The 24,030-nt window shown below is 41.9% G+C and overlaps 1 protein-coding gene across 1 annotated transcript in view; it reads right to left on the bottom strand.

The window, feature by feature from the left end:
• spryd3 (SPRY domain containing 3) overlaps positions 1-22,933 on the bottom strand; it is a 38,968-nt gene extending 16,035 nt beyond the window's left edge. Inside the window, exons 1-7 of the mRNA XM_071512954.1 lie at positions 22,838-22,933; positions 21,159-21,280; positions 19,706-19,781; positions 16,621-16,745; positions 15,895-16,030; positions 15,492-15,680; positions 962-1,111 (exon numbers count right to left, since the gene is read on the bottom strand). Of these exons, the coding sequence (XP_071369055.1) occupies positions 962-1,111; positions 15,492-15,680; positions 15,895-16,030; positions 16,621-16,745; positions 19,706-19,781; positions 21,159-21,280 (798 nt within the window). The 5' untranslated portion in view covers positions 22,838-22,933. The remainder of the gene's footprint in view (positions 1-961; positions 1,112-15,491; positions 15,681-15,894; positions 16,031-16,620; positions 16,746-19,705; positions 19,782-21,158; positions 21,281-22,837) is intronic.
• Positions 22,934-24,030: the final 1,097 nt, after the last annotated feature.

Below are 24,030 nucleotides of genomic sequence, written 5' to 3'. Positions count from 1 at the left end.
TGCTGGCTGCTCTCCACAGGCCTTGGCTTTGGCAGTCGCTAATATTTCACATTCATAACGCTTTCAAGGCTAAACCCACGGGGTGTAAAAATTCACAAATCATGACCCCATACAGTCTGAAAAATAGTTCCTGAGTTAGAGCCTAGAATAAAATTGGGTAAAAATGTATTGCAAATAGGCTTTGTGAGAGAATCCATCTATCACCAAGTATTCCTCCCTGTCAAAGTGTTTAGACCTGTCCTTCAGTGAAATATTCTCAGTAACTAGGATTGGAAACATTCCTGTGTATTTGGTGTAATCAGTGGCAAGATCCTTGACTATTGCTTTCGTTATACTTTACTTTTACTTACTATACTTTGTTTTGTTTTTTTCAGAATTAGCTTCAAAGGTTCACCCCAAGTCCACTGTCACTTTATGCTTCTCTTCATGTGTATCAGTCTGATTCAGTCCCCAAACATCTATAGTTTGTCTCCGTTTCATTCTTCAAAGCAGGTTATTACGGTAATAGTAGCTTGCAGAGCTGCAGTGCTAATGTTGAAATGGGAACCGCATGTGCATTCTTTGGAAAAAGAGATGAGGGCTCAAATGAGAGGTGTTAAAATTTCTCTAATTGTTTTTTCCTCTTGGTGGTGTTTCATCTTCCCAAAGCAGGCCATTAGATCCAAAGAGCATGGCTAAGCTGCTGGATAATGGGAAAGAAAGTAAAGCTTATGACTGTGCTGATACTTTTACTACTAGTACTTCTGCTACTGCTGTTACTGGCCTTTCTCCATCTCAAAAAGTAATATGCTATGAACTGTGAACATTGTGTCTCTTTGTGTCTAGGTGTATGTTATGTAAAAAAGTGTGTATGATATAAAAGTGAGGGAAAGTAGGGGAAAAAGGTAAGAATTTGTTTCTCTGCTAAGGATTGGTGTGTAATGGCGTCCAAACTTGTGAGTGCTGTTCCTAGAAAGCTCACCCTCCTCGCCAGGCCCAAAGCAATGTAGCACTTCTCCCCAGCGTCGACTATCTCCACTTCATAGTAGTGGCAGCGGGTGGTGAGTGGCTGGCGGGCCTGGGCCAAACCCACGTCCATGATGCTCTTTCCCTTGCCAACATACTCCAGGAGCTGATGACAGAGGAGGGGGGGCAGAGGGAGGGAGGAAGAAAGAGAAGGATGGGGGGTTAAGAGGGTCAAAACCGTTAACAAGCTGATGTTATTGACTCATGCTGTATATTTAAAAAGAAAGACCATAAAAAGGGGCCTAATTAAATGTAAACATAGTAAGCTACAGAATCACATTATACCCTAAGCTGCTGCCCAAGTATTTGTTTCTTATTATCCAGGACCCAACAAACAGTTGTTGTTTTTTGGAGAGTGACTAGTCCAATCACCTTTCGTGTTTTTATTCTGTAATTATACAGTGGAAAAGCAGAGATAGAGACACAGCAGATAAAGGATTCGATCCTAGGCAAGATGTGGTGGAGGTAAGGGACTTAACCACCTAACAAAATCTTGTGTGTCCTAAGCAAGTGGGCGCAATGATAGATTGGCACTTCCAAACCCAGTCGAAACTACTCTGAACCGCCCATTGTGACTATCCTACAAGTATGAACAGCCACTTGAAATTGCACGTACACAAGGATAATGCCATCACTTTTAGGTCTACTTTGGTCTTAGGCATCCAAACAGGTGAAGACGGGCAGGTTCGGGTGAGTAGGTGGGCAGCTAGGCAACCACAAAGCCTTTAGGCTCAGCAGTGTTTCCGTGCCATGTGAGCGCATGTGTGTGGATGTGTGAGCATGTGTGTAACGGAGAAGAATACGCCCCCAGTTTGAAAGGCTAGGATGACAGACAAGGTGGGGGTGGACAAAATTACTTGTGCATTAAGCCTGTGTGTGCACGTGAATGTTTGCGTGTGAATGTGTGTGTGTGTGTGTGACGCCACCTGGGTGTGCTATGTTCCACAAGCTAGGCACATGAAGGGCACACCTGATGGGAACAGCTATTCAAGATCTACGTCAAAAGTCAGTCAATTAGGTTATTACCATTTTCCCTTTTTGTTATTGCCTGTTGCTTGGTGATCCATCAAAGTGGAAATAACTCTGAAATGCAGCTGAGGCAGTCAAAAAGTTTCATTTCAGGCTCTGAGCTTGACTGAAGGATCATACCAGTTGTTGAAAACAGTATTTGTGCAGTACCTGTGTAGCAATATATTAAACTAGATTATGTTAAATACCAGCTTAGGTTAATTTGAGGAGATCAAACACACAAGAGGTGGTAGATAAATGCTGTCAAACCCTGCCCACACTACGGAAAATACAAGACTTGTGTTATAAATAGGTTTAGATCTTGTGGTTGGCAAATGCCACGGTACGCAATGGTTTTCTTCATCTCACAACCTTTGGCTGTGGTTCAGGCCATTTTATATGCTCTTAAATTCTGTTCAACCATTGCTGTTTACATTTTTAAGTATTTTTGTAACTTTTAAATTAATAACTTATATTATTAAAGGACAAATATGACACCAACCATTGATACTTTGTCACACCACTGCTGGCTTTGTTTCCATAATGATTTATTGGATTGAAGACATTGCTTTTGATACAAGGTTTCACATGAGAGCTAAAGGTAAGTTTTACGCCTATTTAGTGACAGATAAAAAACCTGATAATTTGTAAACATATGTGTAACGTTATGAGTTATGATGGGCTTAATTTTAAGTTACAAGTTCTAAGTAGCTTGGGAAGTCTTCATGGACATTTACTGCAAAATAATTGTTAAAAAATAAATTATTGTCAAATGATTTTAACACAAGTATTACAACATATCCATTTGTATGTGGCAAAGATTTACAGTAATGTCTGGGTTGTGTGTTCTGAAAAAAAGAAAATAGATACATCTCAAGCACACCACAGCAGTGACCCTGACCCCTGCATTTTCCATACACTCTTAACAAAACCACTATCTGCTTTGTGCAGTGGAAATATTTCTCATAAGGCACGTAACTGTGAGAAAGCACAGCAATAGGTGGTTCTTTGTCTCTGATTTGCTGTGGGTCGGGCTATGTGGTGACACAAGAGAGGACACGAAAAGAGGAGAGGAGAAGAGCGATGTGGGCCATAAAAACCTACACAAGTAGAGGAATATACAGTATATATTCTGTCTTTGGTTAAGTAGTCTCAAATGGTTTCTGCACATGGAAGCTAAATATAACGATAACAAAATATAACGATAACATTTGACCTGATTGTTTAAGGACAGTTGAAAAAGATAGTAGTGGTGGAATGGTTCACAAAACCCACAATTTAGTGCATACCTCAAATTTGGGGATACAATTAAGTTTTCAGTACAGTGAGGGTAATTTAAATTCTAATGCTGAATTTGCTATTTTGTATATTGGGTGGAACGAACATTAAATGATTACTAAGTTTAGCACTTTCACTTTTTCAAATAGCCTAGATAGATGACTTATAAAATAATTTGAATATACACCACCGAAGCGTGATGTAAATTTTCTGCCCAAATAAAGGATTTTGGGTTCCATAATTAGCTCTGTGCAGTCTAGCACAGAGAGATGGCTTCCCTGACACAACATCCACAGGTGGTTTGATAGCAAATATTTGTTTTAGATAGATTAAGTTGATAACACAATAAATTAGCCCGGTGATATTTCTAATGTCATGGTTTCACATTTTAAAGGACAAAACGATTGGTAATTGGGAGGGTTAGGGTTAGACTAAACTAAAAGGAACCAGACATGAGCCTGGAACCCCGAAATGACAACAACACTTGCAGTGGGCTTTAACAAACTGAAATTTGGGGGAAGGAGGGTGTTAAGCTAGGGTTTCACAGTCAGTAATGTTATTTCTTGTTTGTAGCCCTTGTGAATAGAATTCAGCTAATGCTAGTTTTCCCACTTGTTTTACCCAAGAATAAACACAACCCACCTGTTTGAGTGCTTATCCCTTTCCATGTATTCACATAGCTTAACAAATATTGAGATGACATCACAGAATTAATCATTTAGAGCCAGAGGCTACTGCTAATTGGCTTAGATACTAGCTGTCAAGATTGTTGCATACAGCTGATCTATTGCAGCCAAGTAAGGTTACAGCTTGCAGAAATATTATTTTCAGTGTATTCAATGGTCAAGGTCCATTAGTGACAAATTCAAGAGTAATGAAAAAAATAGTAAACACAGCCAGCAATAGTTTAGCTTTTAGGCTGTTGATTTTGAAGCGACAAGCAGCCATTAAACTGAATGTCATCCTGTTCACATGTACGTCCCAAACCAAAGTTGTGGTACCGATTTTGGTTTGGGATGCACTTTATTCATCACGTACTGTTCCACTCCTAGTACACTAACAGGTCGTGATTAAAGGTGTAATATTGTGTATCTATCAGATTATTCGCCATAATGGAAGAGTGTTTGTGCTAAGACAAAAATGCATACTCAATTTATCCCAATGTCCCATTGTATATAGATGAGGCGCTTCATTACTGCACATTACTTCTCGACAACGCAAACCTCTTCACTTCTCAATCTGCGCAGTGGTATACCAACTGGAGCCAAAACCTTTGAATTTCTTTATAAAGCTTACACCTACAGTAAGAATTGATAAAGTGGATAGCAGCTCCAGTGCAGCATTGAAAGCTTTCAACTCACTAGCCTCCACTTTGTTTGTTACATGCTGTCCTGTGTTGTGTTCTCTCTTGTCTCCTCAACCTCTTCAACTTTCATGCCTGGACAGTTGCCGTTCTTTTGGAAGAGGAGGAGGGAGTTTCAGTGTGATGAGCATTCAGTCACACCTTTTTGCCTCCGTGCTGCTGAGTAATGGAGGGGGAGAGAGACAGGAAGGCAGAGAAAGAGAGACGTAGCCTTGAGCAAAGCATGCTTCACTGAGACTGCTGACAGCACTGCCCACACCTCTCTCTCTCTGTCTCTCTCTCGCTCCCTCCTGTCATTCTGCGTGGTGAGAGTGGTGGTGGTGGTGGTGGTGTGCAAGGCCATGTTTTGTTGAGCTGCTGCCTGGGAAACAGATGTAACGCCCAGAGAGTGGTCCTTCCAGTTTCCTGTCACACCTAATGGGGGAACTTAAAGAAAGGTGAAACTCAAATGAAGGAACCTCTTCTTTTATGTGGTTCACACTTCACGACCAAGCCTTGACCTGGTTAGACATCCCATAATAGTTACTGGAACAGTGCTACTGTCGAGAGGACAGTGGAGGTCCTCCAACTCAGTGACTTATTTTTGTCTTTATTGCATTTATTTCACTATTTTTTGTGATTGTTATTTTCATTACCTTGCTTCTGTCCTTTTCCTGGTTCTGTTTCTCTGTATATCTGTCATCTGTCCAGTGGAGGTACTAAAAGGGATTCACAGGTTTTTTTTGTTTTGTTTTGCTCTCCTGCACATTTCCTAAAACTTTAATTCTTCACTTACTATAACCCTGTATATGTGTGTGCTGTTAAACGTAAATATGGAAATAAAAAGAATTGGAATGATCTGGGCCAAAGGTGGCACCATAATTTGGAAAAGGCATTAGCTGGCCTTGGCCTTGAAACAGAGGCTCTGATTCCCTGCTCCAATTCATCTCTCAGTTGAGTTGGATGCCCTCCAGTAGCTAAATCTGACTTGTCCATCAGTCACTTTTTGCGCAGCAGGCAACCAAGATGAATATCTTGATGGACTGAAACAAAATTACTGTCATAATGCCACAGTTGGTTACAGCCACTCTGTCATTGCTGCTTTTGTAAGGGCCAACAGCGAACAGGTGATGTTTGTGCTGAATGCATCCACTAGTGCTGAACAGTGTTAAAATTACTCTACCTAAACCGTGTCATGGCTTTGTTTACACTACAATGAAAAACACTACATTGGCTCTTTCCTCTAAGCCATAAATTACCTTGAACAAAACCGCTACAACTCACAGCCACCTATTCATTAAAAGTTCACAGATATTCAAAACATCGGAATGAGAGCTGATGTGTTCAAACTCAACTCAAATGCCAGGTTCTTAGGTAACAACTCAAACACCATATTTGCAGTGACTGTCACTCTTTGTGTGTGTGAACACATTTACGTGATTGTGAAGAACTACATCCAAACAAATCAATCATTCACGACAATACTTTAACATCTGTCTCGTGTAGGCATGTAACGTTGCATGTGCTATAGCAGGCTCTTGTTGGGGGATTGACCTTGTTTGAACTGGGTTAGGAACTTCAAAGAAGCACTAAGCACCCAAACAATATGCAAAACCAAAACACAGCCTGTCATTACCGCAGCACTGACACAGCTAGTAAGCGGGGTGAAGTTAGGTGAATGAATATTTACAGTTTGGAGACAAGCTGATATTAGCCTGAATACGTGCAGCATGCCTTGAGGCAACTCCCCCACCCGCAGCAACACTGTATTTAAAATGCTGCGGGGGCATGAATGACTACCTTTTTGTTCTGACTGTGATCATATGCGCCATGACACACTGGCAATAACTTTTGAATACTCTGCTACGGCCAAGAGTTATTTCATGAAACAATACCTGACAAACAACAATAGACTTGAGCAGTCACTTTGCAGCTTTAATCAACCAATCCTCCCTCCAAGCTTTCCTTTGAAACCTGGGAGAGCCAAGGGCCTACATAGTTGCCCTCCACTGACACCTCATCACTCACTGGCCATGTGGAGCTTTTCATCACCTTTTAATACACTCCATTTTATTATCACCATTACCACTGCTGGGAGGATGTTGCCCAACTTAACTCGTGGCTCCAATGCCAGCATGTACTGCCGCTACCACTGATTTCTTTGGATGGGTTACAAAGTCGTAAAAAGTTAAAGTTTTACGGAGAGGTTGTCACTGCTGGAAAAAACCCTAAAGTTATTCTTGGGTAAGACCTAAATGGTACCGGAGAGGGGATGCCATGAAAAGATGGCAAGGTGCGCAGGTATATCAATAAAGAAATCACAGTTTAGTATTCTTCATAGTGCCAAAGTGTTGTATGTTAGTGCTGGTTGAAACAAGTGCACTATTCAGGGGGATGAGGAAGGTGTTAGGTTTTACAAAAATCCAAGTCTCCAGGAAGGTCCAATACCATTGTCCAGAGACTAGGCCTTGAAATAATTGCGAACAGCTTTCATCCTAGCCAAATTTGCAAGATTTGGGCTCTCCAAAAAACGTGACGTGAGACTTGAGAAGACATGACATTTTCAGCATGATATTCCAAATCTGTATAAAAATAGAAATCTGGCCAACATCTTGCAGTGTGCGTCCAACGTCAACAACTGTGTGACATAAAAACACTGGATAGATGTTATCCAAATTGGGGGAAATATCCCATAGCCTTTCAGTGGGATAGGTTTGAGTAAAGCTATCAGAAATAATATACAAGTCGATAAGAGTATCGATTTTTTTCCCCTTCTGAACAAGGACGTTGCTAAAGCCTCAGATGTTCCTTTCAAGAAATCCAGTGAAACCCCTCTCTCCAGCCTCCTCTTTATATTCATCTACTCCACAGAGACACTCGCATGAAAAGTAAATTCGACTTTTCTTCAGATGGAAAAGCAGCTGTTACATAAAGGTGTGAGTATTGCACATTATTACACACTGTGACATAACAGAAACTATTTTCAAGATAGCGAATAATCAGCACTATGACGAACCAATGGAAGACAGAAAATAAAATAAACTTTTCTCTTCTCTCTAAAATCCCCCAGCTAGGGCCATGAGTGACCTAGATATAATTCCTCTGCTCTCCTCCCCACAATGCGATATTAAGAGCATAATTGCCTGCAGGAGAAGCTCCGTCCTGCCCTCCCCCCCACACTGCTAATCTCTACTTACCTCCAGGGAGGCGCAGCTCACAATCAGTTTTATGTGATGATAGCTGAAAACAAATGAGCTGCATGGTACTGTAGGCCTGGGGGGGCTCTTGCACACAAATCTGTCATCTGACTGTGCGTTATTGCCTCTGCAAGAAGAATCAGGAGTTATGGGGAACCTCAAGAGGAGAGAAATGTGAAACCCGAGTAACAGAAGGAGAAACTGAAAGTGTGTAGATACAGCAGGAGAGCAGAGCCATATTTTTTGGGTGAGGACATCCAAAGGGAGTCTCAAGAAAAGACGAAATGTGAAACTGAGCAAGTGAAGGCGAAATGAAGAGGAAAACATGTAGATGGAGTAGGAGAGCAGAGTCATATCTTCTGGTGAGGACATCCGACAACTAGGCTACCGTATGTCAAGCAAAATACAATCTGCAGCAGTTTCCCACTGAGAGCTGCTGCTACTGTTTAATTTCCTTCCCTAAGCCAGGCTGATATTTAACAAGCTAGCACAATAACACAATAAAACTTGAGCATAAATAAACATACAAAAATTAGATATCACTCATTACCATCTAGGAGTGGCTGTCATAAATGATGCAGACAAAGCAGAGATTTTACTCCAGTCATCTTGTCTAAAAGCAGGTCCGGTCCGGCCCACCCAGCCAGCCAGCCAGCCAGCCAGCCAGCCAGCCAGCCAGCCAGCCAGCCAGCCTCCAGTCAGTCCGTCGACCTCCCTTAGATTAAGTCAGTCCTAGCTTCCTCTTTTCTCACGCTGCTCAGTTCCTAGAGCTGCAGGCGACAGTGATGGTGCCATTGCTGGGCCTGGCTGATGGCAACCAAAACAGCTTGATGGGAAAGTTGTGAACTTTCATCCATCAGATGAAACAGCAGTGTCATGGTGGGATTCATGACTATTGTTCCCAGAGGAAGGAAGGAAGGAAGCAGGCAACCTTAGTGGGGCGTTGGTACTGCAGCTGGCTCTGGCAATTGGAAAAGGTGCAATGTGGAATGGAGCCATGATGATCATTACAATCTTGACAATGACTGGTGTTGTTCTTCATACCAACTTAAATTCACATGAGCTCCAAGTGGGGGAAAAGAGGAGATGGTCTGGAGTGGACATTGAACTGTGTGGCAAAGTCCATTTGGAACTGAAAGTGTGCAAAATGGTACAAATTATCAACCCTTAGAGTACACCCCAGTCAAAAAAAAATCCAAAACTAATACATTTCAAAATAATTTTGTAGCATAAAATTTTTGACAAAAAGTTAAGTGGACAAGGAGGGTGCGTACATCCTGAGGAGCTTGTATCTCCACATGGAGAGAGGGAGGAGGGCGTGGACGTGAGAAATGGGCGGCGAGGGAGTGAGAGTAGGCTTGGGAAAACTGATAACTGCAGACTCAGGTGCTGTCCACTTACTTGCCCGCCCGCTCATCCGCAGCTGAGGGGATTAAGTTGGTGGGCACAGCGACTGCTGTGGCAACAGGAGGCAGAGGATTGGCGGCTCGTGTTCACACTGAGCCGCACGTACGCAATGCAGGGCCAGCCAAATGCCTCGCATAAAAAACAGAGAACAGGAGTATGGTGGCAAACAATATAAAAAAAATCAAACTGAGAGATCACTCAACGAGTTTCAGTTTGACTTTTTATTAATCTGATGTCATTCAAGTGGATTATCAAACATGTTGTGTTTGCCTAGACAATCATGACAAAGGAGGAGAGAATAAAACTAATGTAATACCATGTACCATGGAGTAATCACTGTGAAATCTTATGCGACTAAACAAGTCAGATCACCTGTAAAAGCACATTAAATTTATTGGTGTTAAAGGAAAGCCTTGGAGACTAAAGTTAACAGATTAATCAAATCTTTATAAACCGTGTGAGAGTGGCTTGATTTATCAGAAGAGCTCAGACTCCAAACAGCTGTTCGGTGCTACACTAAGAAAGTCAACGAGTTCAGTGCATATTTTCTAAGACATTTTGAAGACACCTGCGTCACTGAGGACATGTGCTGAGATTTACTGTGTTAACGTGTGTGAAGGATAGAGGGGACAGAGGAACATCATTTGTGCTCTTGCGATCACAATGGAGAGAAGCTTTTGTTTCTTTTCAAGTGATGTTACCATGTGGGAGATAAAAAAAAAAAAAGTTGAGGATGTCTGCTGCGTTGGCAAGCGTCACCAGGTTTTGTTTACATTTTGCATAATGACGCACTTGCTTTCACCACATATCGAACTGCCAGTGAAACTCTTTATGGGCAAAACAGAGCCACCAAGGGCACAGCCATTGAATTAAAATTCACTCCATTTACTTCAGTTTTCCACTCAAATATGTGCATGGGGGGAACAGTATTCATTACCCTGAACAAATGGCCTTCAGATGAGTGATAAAAAGTTGAATGGAAAAAAACAGCATAGAAAAATAGAGATGTTTTAATGAAAAGGTGAAGGAGGCCAGAGTGAAAAAAGAAAATAAACTTCTTGAATGGGATGCTCAAACTTTTCTTTTATGCCAACTTTATCAGAGTTGTTTCAAGGATAACCGACGAATGATGCAAAGGCAATATTTGATGATGATGGAGTGGGAAGAGAGGGAGAAGGAGGGAGACAGTGAGAGAGAGAGACAGAGAGAGCGAGAGAGTTATAAAACAGAGAAATTTAGGCTTGGCTAGATTAGCGCGAGACGGGGAATATTTGGCTAGGTAGGCATGATGACAGTTGGCAGAAAGCTGGGATCTGATACCCACTTATCTAAACATGAGCGGCCATCCCGCCAACTGCAATGTAAACAGTTCACAAAGGCAAAGACTCAGCTGCAGACAAGTCACTACCATCGCCATTGTACTCTGTGCATTCTGCGGCTTTGCACTTCTCAATTCCGCCTCATAAAAAGCATACCAGTCAGAAAAGTCATTTATCTTGCGGCAATCTTTTCCCTCTCCCTATTTTTTCCTCCTCTTAACCATCAGTAAGGACAGCTATCATCCGGAACAGTCATTATCCACACTTATCAAATAGCAACACATAAAAACTATTCCAATGTTTTGACCAAACGTTAGCGAGGTACTGCCGGGTGAAAAACTGCATGCAGCCGGAGAGGTGTAAGACAGCTATGGCAACACAACTATAGATCCGTAAGTCATCGGAAAACAATACTGGAAATCTCTGTTGCATAGCTACACATATGTGAAAGAAGGAAAAATATTTTCATAGCCTTTAAAATATATATCAAATCTATGGACATGAGAACTAAAAAGGTATTGAAAAGCATACGTGTTTTGTTTGGATGGAGCAAATAGTAACATATAACATGAGAGAGAGAGAGAGAGAGAGACAGAAAGTGAGAGAAGAGAAGAGAAGAGAAGAGAAGAGAAGAGAAGAGAAGAGAAGAGAAGAGAAGAGAAGAGAAGAGAAGAGAAGAGAAGAGAAGAGAAGAGAGATCCACACTTGGGCAAAGTTGAACAGTTTTAGTATTGGTTTAAACCACACAATGAAGTGAATTAGAAGTCAAAACCAATAAAGAGATTAAGTGAGCCCACCTTGTGTCTCACATAATCTTCTGCCATATAAGCGCAACCCTAGATCATACTAATCCTGAACTCAAAGTTTTATAACCTTCAAAACAAACCATCTCCTTTCCTCCTCTTTCCCTTTGTTTCCTTCCCTTCCTTTAATTTCCTTTTCTCTTTCCTTCTTTTTCCTTTCCTATCCCATCCTTCTTTTTCCCTTCCTTTCCTTTCATTTCCTTTGCCTTACTTTCCTACTCCTTCTCTTTGTTGCTGTTCATTTCCAAACCAAACTCTCACTCTACTCATTCTAGCCATTGTTGGGAGCAGCTACTGTTACCACTTCGTTCCATAAAGCCCCGTCTTCACTGCCTGTACTAAACCTTTGTGCTTGTCAAAACTCGACAGCCTTATCGGTCTGAGCATCATCACCCGCTTAAGCCCTTACACCGGCAACTGCACCATGCAGCTGAGGGCTGATGGTAGTTTACTCATGACAGAGAAAGGAAGAAAGAAAGAGAGAAAAGAAACTAAAAAAAAAAACAACCCAAAAAAAAAAAAAAAAAAAATCACAGAAAGAAATCGCTGCTGGACTGCCGAGCGGACCATGCAGCCGGGCACCCCAGCTGTGAAAACCTCCAACCACATGAGAAGGAGTAAAAGATTCCTTAGAGTCCCGTTACTCCCCTTATTGAATTTTTACAACCTGGTGGACTGCCAGGCACTTGGCTCCACCAACACGTTCCGTGCCATTGCCAGCCCTCGGTCCAGAAAAACAGAGCGAGAGAGAGAGAGAGAGAGAGAGAGAGAGAGAGAGAGGGTGAGAGTGGTTTAATCATCGGTTGAATCCTCACCCACAGCACCCAGCTTTTATGACCTCTGTCTGCCTTCAGAAAGGATGATGGCCTGATTGTGTGTGTGTGTGTGTGTGTGTGTGTGTGTGTGTGTGTGTGTGTGTGTGTGTGTGTGTGTGTGTGTGTGTGTGTGTGGCGGATGTTCGTGTGCCGCTGCGGACAGACACGTCTATCACGCAACCACGTACGGGACCCACACACAGGCTCGCCTCTATCTCTGTGTCAGTGAGAAACCCGCCTGCAGCCTTTTAACTTCTCACTGTATTTTTGAAGTTGGGGGGGGGGGGGGGGGGGGGTGATGAGTGCTCACACCTTACCACAGAACAAAGGAGTTACAGTTCACTGTCCTACAAAGCGGTGGGAATATCAAACCTCTGATCGTTGTACTCACTTGGCTTTGTTGAAAAAGACATTCACTGAATTCCTTTGAAATGGGTAATACCAACTACTTGAATCATAGCTTAGTCTGTGTCTGAGAAAATGGCCCTGAACAAATTTCGCTAGCACCAACAAGGCGAAAGGTCAGTCAATATTAACCATTGCATAACACAACAAAAAAAGAGATTCATTTTGTGCTACAAAGTGTCTATTTTAGCCTAATATCATTTATATTTAACCCAAACCAATATAGTATGTAAGAGTTAAATCTTGTCTCATAAGGACCCACATCCTCAAACCATATATTGTATGCATTTAATATATTATGTATGATTCTACAATCTACATATCAATATGGTTTTCTACTGGGGATTTAACAGCATGGAATGTATCCTATCAGTCTACTATCATACAGTTATTTAGGTTTGAGGATAGCGGACTGTTCCAGATTCGAGCTGCAATCTGGTGCATTCAATAGAAATCAGGAGGAGGTGGCTATAACTAATGAATTCTAATGCATTGGAACAATTAGTATGCATTGCACAACAGATAATGAAAAAGCAATTCCAGCAGACCATCGTTGAAATGGGAATTCCAGTATTACTGCTGTGTATTCTCAGTCCAGCTTCTTAACACGGCATGCATGCCCCCTGCATGATGCGCTTCCTGAATGTTGATCATACACACAGATACATTAGGAACATAACAGGCTTGTGTGCAGGGTGGGATATTGAGTGTTTGGCTACTGTTAGCAAGTTGATCTATTCTACCAGCCACTTTGACAGGTGACCAACCATCATTTGGAGATTCTAATTAGGGCTAAAACAATTAAACATGTAAAGAAAGGTCCTTATGTAAGCACTGCAGAATAGGGCTGAACGATTTTGAAAAAATATCTAATTGTGATTATTTTGACTGATATTGCAATTGCGATATGATTTGCGATATGAATGCGAGAGAATGATAATTTTTACATCATTATTCTCATTTTCATTGAAAAACGTATTAAAATGATTATGGTGTGATTTTTGCGGGGATCTGTACCAACCAAAGATGTTTTCTTAAGTCTGTAGAATATGATGTGTAGGCCAGGACATCTCTGCAGCACAACAATATTTAATTTAAAATGGTATTTTGACACACATTTCGCTTTTAACAAATATTGCGCCTCCTGCAATTTGAAAATTGCAGTGGGCCATATTGTGATTTCGATAAAATTTTGATTAATTGTTCAGCCCTACTGCAGAGCACTCAACAAGTGCTAGTACAGTGCCATCTGAAGCTAATCTTGGAAGCGTAGTAGCAATAAAGTCAATTTCTAACACACAGGGTGATGAAGACGATGCGATGGCACACACAGCTGCTATAAACAGCTTTGTAATGATGACCTGTTACTCTATTTACATGTACGTCAATTGTGATTTTCCCCATTAGTTCCATGATCCTATTACGTAAATCCATTATTTTTAGTACAAGCAGGAGCAGGGGCCGCAACAGCAGGTTGTAGCTCTAGTTTGGTTCAGTACGCTCGTCTGTAACAGCCTGAATGAACATCTCAGTACTGTTATTCATTGTTCTAACCAGAAGCTATTCAGGCTTTGTATGTAAGGCTGGCTATGTTGAAGCTATGTTCAGGGTTCAAGCAAATGTTACAGAGATGTAAAACAAACATGAAGGATTAGGTTTTTTCAAAATCAAATGACTTTGAAGCTGAGTGGAGGCCAGTGCAGCTGGTATGAGTATAGTTCCAGGACACATAGTATTGAAATTTGTACTGTGGCAAAACAGTAGTGTGAAGTAGTGTTTATATAGTGTGTTGTAGCGTAGTGTGGTGTAGTAAAACAGAAGTATAGTAAACAGTATAGTAGCTTCTCTCAAAGAAAAAATGTAATTGAGAAATTGAGAAAAATAAAAAGTGGACAGTTCAGTAAACCCTCAAACATTGTATCAGGATTTCTGTTTTGAAGAGGGAAGAAAGACAAAATAAGACAAACAAGTTGATACTTTTTCAAAGTGTCATTATTTTGAGTACTGAACTGTGAAAAGAAGGATTTGTCATAGCCCTTCTCAATTGCAAGTCGGTAATTGTTTTAATTGTTGTAATAATCACCTGATTAATTATCAAAATTATCGTTTGTGGCAGCCCTAATTCTTACAATGTAGTCTAATAAAATAATAGCTGCTGAAATTTGGGATTTACAATGTAGTTGTCTAATAAAATAATAGCTGCTGAAATTTGAGATTTACCAGCTATTGAGTCCTGTAGACAAAAAAGTTGGTTTCTTTCTCTGCTAGTGTGCCTGAGCTTTACAGTTGGATTTGCCAAACTCTTGTACAATCCATGACTCTGATCTAGCAAAAAGGAGAGACAACACACCCAACCTGTTCACTGTTTATCTTGTGACTGAACATAGAGGAAAATCACTATGCTGATGTCATGAAGCAATCTCCAAAAACACCGCAAAGGGAACCCAAAGCCAGTCACGGCAAGATCATACAATGACTGATGCTAAATAATTCAACTAAGTAATTGTGTCTAGGGCTTTCCCTGGGTTTTAGAGAGATTTAGGTAGTAATGTTGTCAACAAAGTGGGATTTGCCAAAGAATAGGCAGCCGAAGAATCTCCTAAGAGTACAAAACAAACACACGGCAACCATGCAGAAGCACTAACTATAGAAAAAGCACTCTCTGAACTCCAGCTACCGGAAGTCCATTCATTTTAAGCAACATCGTCAATCAGCAACCAGTCATGCACTAGTATGTCCCACCTAGTTGTTCGATACAGTTGCTACAGCTACCTATCAGCCGGCTCACAATCAAAAAGTAACACAGTGATGTGGCTGCTTAGTGGCGTAAGAGCAGAGTAAGACTATGTAAGAATTTCTTAGCTGTGAGGGCAAGAGGGACTAGGGACTGCATGGTTTCTTCTTCTTCTTACCGTGCCGCTAACCCTGACGTCGTAGAGCCGTCCCCAGTCATCTTCATGGCTGTCCACCATCATCATACTGTCATCCTCCTCCAGGAGCCACTCAGCCTGCAGGTCGATCCTCACTTCCTCCCCCAGGGAGTGCATCCCTACAGCGGGGAACAGGCCCTCTGCCGACACGGGCACCTCCACTGAACCCACCTAGGAGACAGGATAGGAGATGGATGCATGGAGACAGACAATGGGTAGAAATACACAAACACACATGCATGCACAAAACGCAAACAGAAACACCACCATATACACAGACTTTTCCAAGCTCTGCTAGTTAATAATAGTAATAATAATAATTTTAGAGCCATGTCGTGTTTGTTTGAAATATCATTCATACATGGCTTAATGACAGAAAACCTACCTCTTTGCCATTTTTGGTGAAAAAGACTGTTGTGAACCCTGCTTCAATATTTTCTGAGTGTATTCCACAGCCGATGCGGTCACCACGAGCACATTTTGGTCCAAACTGCTGTCCCACAGGGTTGCCATTGTATAGCCTAGAAGGAGAGAAGGGGAGTGGATCTTCAAAACAAAAACACTGGGTCTTGTAAGCTACTTCCTGCTGGAATTATATTCAATCATGATTCTATTTATAACTCCACTGATGTGCTGGTAAAGTGAATAAGTGATTCCCATATCTCTCAGTAACTCAAAAACTACACTTGAGAGACCCTTGAACAAGACACTGAACCCCCAGTAGCTCCAGTAGAGCTGCTTAGTACCCAATATAGATTCATTAAAACATTATTTTATTTCTTTTTTTTACATTTTAGGCATTTAGCTCATGCTGTTATGCAGAGTGACCTACAATGAATGCAACAGTAGAATAAACTTCAATTCCTAGAGCACCAGCATTATAACCAATAGTTAGGAGTGCAAAGTTCAGCTCAATAGCGACCTGACAATTATTCTCCTTTCATGTGAGAGAAAACAAAATAAGAGCTAAGAAGAGAGATAGGAGAGATTACTGTTCTTGTTATGTGTGGAATCAGCAGCAATAGGCCATACTCCATTTTCCCAGCTCATGGAAGAAACCAGGCTGTATGGCGTTGTATTGTAGTGCATAGATGGCTGTGGTTTGACTTACTTGCCATTGTCTGCATGGTAAGCTACAGAGTACGGCAGCCAGCCAGGCTGGTGGTCCAGCCTGTAGAATTTAGGCACCAGGCCCACAGCAATTGTCCCCCTCACCCCTGTGTCCACTATTGTCACCTATAAACACAAACACACACACAGATAATACTGTAACTACTGTGGCACAAATTACAGCTAATTTAGCCCACTGCCATACTTCAAGCTCACTTACTCACTTACTTGGGCAAAATGGAGAAATACTGAAAACATAGCATTTATCAGTAAGAACAAAAAAAACAAAGGTAACAGGAACCCAAATCAAAACACGAGTCATACATTTTACTGTGAGAAACTTCACTGAGTCACACTTTCAATGGAAAACTCTAGTCAGGAAGGGAAGGTCGCTTGTAAATCTCTGGCTTTCCTAGCCCCAAGTCTGTCTGACTAGTGTGGGTCTCTCTCCCAAATGCCCAGAGTCTGACTCCCTCCACGGCTATACTGCTGTCCAGAGCCCCACTGGCAGCATGGGAAAACCTCCACAACCGCCCCCTCCCTCAGACAGCAAGCCAGCCAGTCGGACACCAAGCCAGCCGGCCGGGCCCAATCAGGACAAAATGACGCACACCGCCAAGCAGAATTAGGTGAAAGGTGATACAGGCAAATAAAGGAGAATAGCCCCATCCGGTGTGTGTATGTGTGTGTCTGTGTCTGTGTTTGTTGCCTTCCATTGTCGGTAACCTCTCCAAATCATCTCTAGCTCCTTTTGCAATGTTCGTCCTCTGCTTCTATTTCTCCCTATGTCTCTTTCCCTTCTCCCCTTACCTGCCTTCCTCATTCTCCATCTCTCCCTTGAGCGCAGACACCCAAAATGCAGCTCCCACATGACGACTATCACATCTGAAACCAAACTTTTGGGTTTCCCTGAGTAAAAATCCAGACCTACTTCTCCTCAGTTCCAGCTTGTCACCCTTTTGAGGACACTACCCTGCTCTGTTAAAGAACTAACGTCTTGGATTCTTCGGTTTTGGCAGGTTACGCCTTCCGCACTTGACACGTTAAACGACATCAAAATACCATTCAGTATAAATGCCTTTATGAATGTCCAAATAAAGGTTACGAAAAATTGTGAGATTACTTAGATTAGGAAAGAGCAGGAATGTGCTCATTGATGAGCCGTCAAGGAATGTTGACTAATGAATGGATTTTTCAAATAAATCAGTTGAAACATGTGGAATGCTACAGATGTTCAGCTGGGCTCGAAGAAGACAGATGACGAAAAGTGTCTGTGGAGAAAGTGCAGCAGTACTGACGAAGGTGAAATGGATTCCTTGTGAAAGCGTAATGAGGAAACACGAGGATAGCGGTGACGCATACTCTGACAGGAGCCTGACCTTTATCGGAAAAAAAGCTCCAAAATTTTCGAGATATCTGGGAAACTGACAGCATGTGCGTCACACTGTGGAGAAAAACGTTGCGTAAAACTATGGGTAACGATCACCCTAAACTCCTCTCTTGTACTCTTGTAAATGTCAAAAGTATCTACCAGGCTCCAAACGCGATTCATTCTCATTTGAATATATTTTTTTGTCACTGAAGATTTTCTTGCTATGGAGGAGGGTGGGAGGGAGAGAGAGGGACAGAGAGATACAGAGAGAAAGACAGATATACAGAGAGAGAGAGAGAGAGAGAGAGAGAGAGAGAGAGAGAGAGAGAGAGAGAGAGAGAGAGAGAGAGAGAGAGAGAGAGAGACAGCGATGAAGAGAGGGAGGGAGAGAGAGAGAGAGAGAGAGAGATACAAATCTCCAGGGGTCAGAACAGAGTTTGACATCACATTTAAAAGAAATGTCGCATGTGGCACAAATCAGGGACGCCTCACAGCCGCGATGTATAATGTCAAACAGCATTGATGGCCTACATACCATCTTAGTGAGGCAAATTTGAAACGTGACCATAGTATGTTACTAAAAATGCACAGCAAAAATGCTCCTCTTTTCAAATAAACAAATAACCTAGTAGACAAAGTAGGATATATCATTTAAATAAACAAATAGTAGAAGAAGTATATAATGTATTTAGAGCAGAGCTTAGTACAGCTACAGGAGGTTGATGCTGCATGGTCCTATCTGGCCCTGTACGCAGCCCAGCAGGATGAGGTAAGATGCACTGGATAATGTATAGGCCTAATGTTTCTTCCCAAAGCCTAAAAACCCAGGAAAGGAAGTCCATCACGCCTGCCTCACCTGCCACCGCCTGACCACATGCCACCGCGCCTGCCTTGACTTGCACTATCCACAAACAAGCCGCCCTACCCCTGCCTCATAAATAATACACCACAACCCTCTGCTCAGCCCCTAATTCATGACCGGACTCCTGCAGGCTTTCCTGTGCTAAATCACCAAGACACTTTTTCCTCAAAGTCTGCTGTATGCAGAGAACTATTGGACTGGCCTGATACAGAGGGGCGCATCAACCCTGCTAAATACATGTCCAATATTCTCTCTCCTGCTGCCAGTCTGTCTGCCTGCCCGCCTGCCGAAAAACACTGTGTGTTAGATTAATCTTTGCACTCGGAGATACCACCTAACCCACACCCTATCCCTCATTCCAACCCAGCAAGGACATTTTTGAGGTAGTGGTTTTGCACTGGTGAACTGGGACTGCAGGGGGCTCTCGGAATTTAATATGAAGTTTAGAAAATTGTCAGCAATAGGATTCCAGGGGATAAAATTGCTGGATGGATGGAAAAGCAATCTTGGGCACAACCAGGGACGATGGTATGTGGGAAGCCTATCATATTGTGCATAATCCCCCCCAACATTTCAAAATGAGTGATTGTCCAAGGACCAATAGTCCCTTTATTTTCAAAAGACTGTCTATTCTTTTTGGATGCATGGTAAACAGAAAAGGGGAAAAATGAACACTGTTAGGTAGAGATAGTAGTTTTCAGCAATCATGTAAACTAATGAGGCACAAAAAATCTTGGAGAGCTTATTGTCAAGTCTTGCAGCCCCGAAAGAACTCAATCAGAAACTCAGTTACAGTAACCATGTCAGACAGTAGTAATGTCAAAACAGGCGTCACTACCAAATGCGTCTTACCTCAAAGTAGCAATTTCCCTTTGATAAAGGATGGGGAGCCACATAGCAACCCACTTCGTCAGAGTTCCCTTGGTAACTAAAAAGAAGAAATCACAGGTTAAGAATAGGCGACTTCTAATAGGTCTAACTGCTGTATTCACAATCAGAAACACATCTTAAAGCTCTGAGTGAAAAGAAAGAAAAAGACATCTTTTAATTGAAAGACAGTATTAGTATAAACACATGCAAAGCACTGACATGTTAGAAACGAGACAAAAAGGTGTAGCCATTGTTGATGATTATAAGAAAATTAAAACAGATTTAGAACAGCTATTCAGCCACACAGTGAGAATCAGGGATATCAATTATAACACGCAAAAGATTATTGGCCATTATTGTTTCTAAACTTATGGTGTCCCACATCTCTATGGTGCTATTATATATATTTATATATATATATAGCATATATTTTAAGAAACAAGGAGGTAAATTGTGGATATTCATGTGACTTCAGTGGTTCACTGGAGCCACTGTAGATCTGTTGAAAGCTTAGAACAGTATCAAAAAGCTGAATCAAATACCAACATCTCCAGTAAGAGTGTAATCACTATATAACAAAAATGTATAGGATAGGCCTCTGAGGTTTTCAAGAGTCAAACAAACCTTAATTACAGAGAGGCTTATTTTCCAGTAAGGGTAGCTTAGATTTTTGGGTGAATGCCTTTCATCTTTTGCTGACCAGGAAACAAGCCTCCATTGACAATCCATGAGATTTTAATTGTTTCAATCAGTGGGTCTGAGGAAAGTCACAGAACTGTTTGGGTTTATTAGTGGGGGATGGCAGAACAAATGCACGCACACATCGTGCCCGTCTAGCCGCCTGTCAGCCCTCTTCTACCTCTGTCGTGAGTCTGCTCCCCTCAATGACATGCACACTGCCCCCAGAATACAGAGTTTTGGAAAAACAGAGGAAACAGAATGCAGTCGAGGGGTACAAACCAGCACATTCTCCTCATAGGGCAAAGACCACCTGATTTGTGCTGAGTCAGCGTGCTAATAACATTCTAACGCTTCAGGATATTTTCTACAGCATTAGCCTCTGTGCCCTTTCCTTTTCATGAAGGCAAAGAAACACATTGCCCATAATGCTAGGTAAGAAAGAAAATAACACAGTTTCCTCCAAATATCTAAGTAGGCAAAACCTACACTGCAGAAAGCATTATTATGAATATGTAATAAGCCCACTACTGTACACACTGGTTATGCCAATCATTTTGAAGGTCCCTTTGAGGCCCAGGCATAGAGACCAATACGATATACGCTAGAAGTGTTATTTGATATGCACTGCTCTCTTACAATCAATCTGACAAAGACACATACAATAAACCTGTAATGGGAAAAAAGTAATAAGAAATACATAGCTATCTCTTCACTTCAGTTGTCCCTACCCAGACATGTTTAAGAAGAGGCTCACCTGAGAGTGTCTCCATCCTTCAGCAACCTCATGTATCGCTCCTGTGCTGGGCGCACTTCCCCCATCTCCCGGATTCGACGCCTCCAATTCAGGTACCTGTGGTGTAGGTTGATGTCATCCATCTAAATAAAAAAAATGGAAAGTGGAAAAAATGTGTACTTTGTAAATTTCAGCAGACTGTGCAATGCTTCCTACCCTAACGGCCCGAGCCTCAGCCAACTTAGGAGGGAGCCGAAGCACGGGCGCCTGCACTGTATGTACAAACTACTCTAGATTGCTTTCCGCATTCCTGTGCTCTGGACTATTCTATACAACATATGCTTGCACAGTTTCTGATCTGTACACATTTCCATACATTCTCTGCATAAGGGATTGCTGGGACATTTTCTGTACGTATGCTACCTCCATCCATGTTGTGATCATGAGTTCTATGGTGAGACCACACATCACCACACATCATCACTTTCTGTACACATGATACCTCCATCCATGCACATCCAAATGGACACATTCTGCACATATGTTGTTTAGCCTACATCTGTAAATTCAATAAATTGTCTTATAAAGTGTTTTACAATGCATGTTTACTTGCCAACATTTTCTGTTTATATGAATATGACACAAAATGTATATTTATTCTGCTTTATTTTGCCTATGTTTTGTACAGCACTTTGTGATTTTCATCTGTAAAAAGCGCTTTATAAATAAATTTTACTTACTTACAAACATTTCCACATCATGTTTATATTCTCATTCATTTTTCCTTATCTCTCTCTAAGTTCTACTGCTATTATTTTATATACCCCCAGAGCCATTCCATAACCCATGCTTTTTCTCGTACTTTTCATTCATACATTCTACTTAACATGTTCTGATGCTGAAGTTATCATTTGCATATGTTTATATAACCTCCATGTGGTGTATTCATATTCATCTTCCATTATTCTTTGCTATATCCTGTTACTATTGGCTGCTGCAACGACCCACTGTCGCCACGGGGATGATTTAGGTTTCATCTCGTGCTACAATTAATACCTACTCCACACATTTTGTTGTAATGATTGCATTTAGTTCTATTTGTCGAGATTTGACGTTCACTTCAGTGAATGGCAAACACGTCAAAGCCTGGCTAACGTTACAAGAATGTGCCCCATTTCCTCTATTACCAAATTCAGTTGGGCTTTTTTGTTACCAAACTCACATGAATCTTAACGGGATAAAGGAAGCCCAGTGTCAAAACAGATAGAAATTATTGTGCAACCACGGCGGAAGGTGGGCGTGCCAGTGTTTACATCTATCAAACTCAAGGCAGCGTTAGCTAGCAACTGGCAGCCAGCCTCCTTGCTAACGACAAAGCTAATTTGCTAAATTTAGCTAGCATGACTTGCTAGACAGCTAACGACCGCCCGTGTATCAGATAATGCTAAACCACCTGAAGTTGGATAACGTTTCAATACTGAAATTATCTATTCGCAAATCATATGGATGGTGTGAACAGTCTAATTTAGTCGCAAAGCTAGACGGTTTAGCATCATTAATTATTATTAGCGGCTAATAGCTTGTTTGCTTACAACTGTGGCTCAGTGGTTAGCTTGAGCAAGACTGGAGGTTGTTACTAAAAATGGAGAGCAGAAGGCGAATACACTGTAGGTAACATTATAGATAACTTAAACGCTTACCTGTTATCTAGGCGGCTACTAAGACAGTAATTCACTTTTGTTCATCAGCTATCCATAGCTACACACAAAACTTTGGAAACTGGAGTTCGGCGCTTCCTAGTGACATCACACCGCGATGACTTCAATAGCCAATCAAAGGTAGTCTTGAGAAATGGTGACAAGCATTTGGCCAATCCCATCGCTCGAGCTGTGTGTGTGAGTGTGTGTGTGTGTGTGTGTGTGTGTGTGTGTGTGTGTGTGTGTGTGTGTGTGTGTATGTGTGTGTGTGTGTGTGTGTGTGTGTGTGTGTGTGTGTGTGTGTGCGTGTGCGTGTGTTTCTGTGTTCCATCCTTCAGGCCAAATGTACCTACATTTTTAATGTTCTCTCTCATCTGAGGACTCATGCAAAGAAAATATATAACTTGGTGCTATAACTGGGAACCCTCTAAAAGCCCACAACCCACTCTTGGGACCAACTCATACTTCAAGAAACACTGTGTCTGGTGGCTATCACAGTTGTCTTGTATTGTTTCCCTATCAGCTAACAGTGTGTTTTATAATATTAGACCATAATATTACTATCAGGCTCTTGAGCTGCTCCCAAAATTGTGCAGCAGAGAAGGCAGGTGGTCAGCTCAGGAGTGGAAGGGGATACTACCCCACAGGCCCAGCAGCACTCTCACCACAGAGTTTCTCTGGACTCTCTGCTGGCTTTGTGAAAAGGGGCGAGGACAGCACAGATACAGCAGTGTCTGAGCCAGTTGGGATAGACCTGAACTGGGGAGGCAGAGAGGAGGGAGAGCGAGGAAGAAATGGTGTGGACTGGAGGAGGAAAAATGAATAATCCAGGGGAGTGTGGAAAAAGAGAGCCCCCGTTGGTCTGGCGTGTCTCTTGGAACATTCTCCTGACAGGACATGTGTGGAAACAGACTAGCCGGGCTGCTGTAGCTCGCAAGCTGATGGGAACACAAGACGGCAGGTGACTTCTCCTCTCCTTGCCAAGATTAATCACCCCTAATCAGAACACCAGGCTGCTGACGGCGAGGCAGATTTTGGTCTCGTGGGGCCCTGGATTCCAGCAAGCATGTCTGTGTGCTCTAGTGTCAAGCCTGTACAGTAGTAGCAGGTGACCCAGTGCCACACAAACAAATACAAACCCACACATACACACAGCACACACATGCACGCATACGAATGCACATTTTTTGTGCCAG

Source organism: Centroberyx affinis, unplaced genomic scaffold (genome assembly GCF_046629955.1).
Source record: "Centroberyx affinis isolate AG114_WGS23_722 - 3 ecotype Tasmania unplaced genomic scaffold, CSIRO-AGI_Caff_v1 ptg000024l_1, whole genome shotgun sequence".
NCBI classification, from domain to species: Eukaryota; Metazoa; Chordata; class Actinopteri; order Beryciformes; family Berycidae; genus Centroberyx; species Centroberyx affinis.
Note: the sequence above shows the minus strand (reverse complement) of the source record. Positions and strands in the feature narration are given on the sequence as shown.